This window comes from Fonticula alba (assembly GCF_000388065.1).
Source record: "Fonticula alba strain ATCC 38817 unplaced genomic scaffold supercont2.59, whole genome shotgun sequence".
Lineage (NCBI taxonomy): Eukaryota > Rotosphaerida > Fonticulaceae > Fonticula > Fonticula alba.
In genome coordinates, this window is record NW_009243029.1 from 1 (window position 1) to 2269 (window position 2269).

A 2269-nucleotide genomic window follows, 5' to 3' on the forward strand; every position below is an offset into this window, starting at 1 on the left:
CGCCCCCCGGGCATCGCCGCGGAGGTGCCGATCCGCGCGCGCGCGCGCGCGAGCGCCGGGCGTCCCCGGTGGGATGCTCCTTTCCCGGGCCTTTTCGGCCGGCCACGTTCATCCTCGCCCCGGCGGCCGCGCCGGACCATGAGTCATCCGCACCACTCCCAGGCCCTGATCTGCCCGCCTCGCGCGCGATCTTCCCTCCCTCCGCCCCCCCTCGCCTACGCCTATCTCTCCCTCTCTCCCTCTCTCCCTCTCTCCCTCTCTCTCCCTCCCTCCCTCCCTCCCCGCCCCCCGCCCCCCGCCCCCCGCCGCTTGCACCATGTCCCAGAGCGAGCGCCTGCGCATGCGGCCGGCGCCGCCCAAGTGCCTGGCCATCTCGTCGCACGTGTCCTTCGGCGGCCGGGCCGGGCTGCGAGCCTCCATGCCGGCCTACGTGGCCCTCGGGGTGGACGCCTCCGAGGTGGGCACCTGCCATCTGAGCAACCACACCGGGTACCGGCTGTTCCCCGGGCGGGTGGCCGCGCCGGGGGAGATCCGCAGCCTGGCGGCCGGGGCCCAGGCCAATGGGCTGCTGCGGGCCGGGCCCGATGGCCGGCAGGCCGCCTTCCGGGTGGTTTGCACCGGGTACATGGCCAGCGTGCCGCAGTCGCGGGAGATCGCCGAGCTGGTGGCCGCGGCCCGGGCCGGGCCCGGGCCCGGGCCGCTGTACGTCATGGACCCGGTGCTCGGCGATGACGGGGAGCTGTATGTGCCGTCGGTGCTCCTGCCGCGGGCCCTGCGCATGGTGCTCCTGTCGCCGCAGATGTCCCGGCGGCTGTTGTGCCTGAGCGAGCCGGACCAGCTGCTGCTGCTGGGCACCGGCGAGGCCGGGACCAAGCGCGGGCTCAGCCGCGGCGGCCAGGCCCCGGCCGATGGCGGGGCCCTGCCCGGCGGCCCGACCCTCACCTACTTCCCCCAGACCCGGGTGGATGTCCTGACGCCGAATCAGTTTGAGCTGGAGCAGCTGGCCTACCCGCCGGAGGCCGGCCATGCCCAGGCCCCGGCCGCTGTGGCCGGGCTGGAGGGGCTCTGCGCGGCCCTGTGGCGCGTGCACCGGGCCTACCAGGTCCCGGCCATTGTCTGCACCTCCACCTCGTACTTGGGCTGCCGGCACCGGGACCCGGCGGCCGCCAGCGCCTGCACCTCCTCTTTCCGCCATGCGGGGGCCTCGGCCGGTGGCCCGGCCGGCGCCGGCCCCGGCGCCCCCCCGGCCGAGGCTTTCTGCTGCGAGGACTCCTGCGTGGACTTGCGGGCCTTTGTCCCGCCCGGTGGCCGGCCGGCCGATGAGCGCTTTGTCGCCATGGAGGTGGTGGCCAGCTTCATCCCGCGCGAGCGCCTGGCCCAGCTGGCGTCGGTCCTGCCGGCCGACGTGGTGGACGACGGCCCCGACGCCCCGGAGCCCGGCATTGTGGCCGCGGCCGATGTCGCGGCCGAGCTCTTCCGCCCGGTGCGCTTTGCCGTGGTCCGCCGGACCAAGTATGTGTCCGGCACCGGGGACCTCTTTGCGGCCATGGTGTCGGCCCGGCTGGCGCATGCCCTCCACGCGGGTGGTGCCTTCTCCGAAGAGTCCTTCCTAGATGGTGCGCCGGGGTGGCCCGCTTCCCGGTCCCGCCTCCGCCGCGCCCGGCATGGGTGCGGTGGACAGCCTCCCCTCCTTCCGCCCTTTCTCCTTTTGTTTTTTTTCCCGCCCTCTTGTCGCCCTTCCGCGCCCGCCCCCCCCCCCTTTCGAATGGGCCCCTGACCGTGGATTGGCTCGGCTCCGCTGCTGGCCTTGTTGCGGCTCCCCCGCCCGGGGCGGTCCAGCCGTGGAGCATGCGCTGGCCGGCACGCAGGCCGTCCTGGCGGCCACCCTCGGCCCGGCGCAGCCTCTCTCCGGGGAGGAGTGCTTCCGCGATGAGGCCGAAGACCCGGACAGCATCCCGGAGCTGGACGTCGTGTCGGACACCAGCCTCATGGCCCGGCCGCCCGGGCTGGCCGAGCACTTCTCGTGCTTGCCCTCGGGGCAGGCGCGGGAGCGCGTGTGCGCGGCCCTGGCCGGCCGGGCGGTCGCCGCCGCCGAGGCCGGCGTCTCGGGCGCCGCCTGGGGGGGATTCGCCTCGGAGGCCCGGCGCGGCGCGCGCTCCGTCTTCATCGACGACCTGCTTGTGTGAGGGGACAGCTAGACGCGCGACAGGACGCAAGGGGGGGGGGGGGGGAAGGGGGCGGGCACGGGTGCACGGCACAAACAGCATGC

The 2269-nt window shown here is 75.2% G+C and overlaps 1 protein-coding gene across 3 annotated transcripts; it reads left to right on the forward strand.

Moving 5' to 3' along the window:
- Window positions 1-281: 281 nt before the first annotated feature.
- Window positions 282-2250, forward strand: H696_06292 (hypothetical protein; the record flags this gene model as incomplete). 3 transcript variants are annotated; one of them, XM_009500034.1, is made up of 2 exons in its annotated part: window positions 282-1668; window positions 1840-2250. In XM_009500034.1, coding segments are annotated over 2 exons (1481 nt in total), but the record flags the coding sequence as incomplete, so codon positions are not given. The 3 variants fall into 3 exon arrangements, with proteins under 3 accessions (XP_009498309.1, XP_009498307.1, XP_009498308.1); XM_009500032.1 differs by having other exon boundaries at window positions 282-1616; XM_009500033.1 differs by having other exon boundaries at window positions 282-2250.
- Between the last annotated feature and the right edge of the window lie 19 nt (window positions 2251-2269).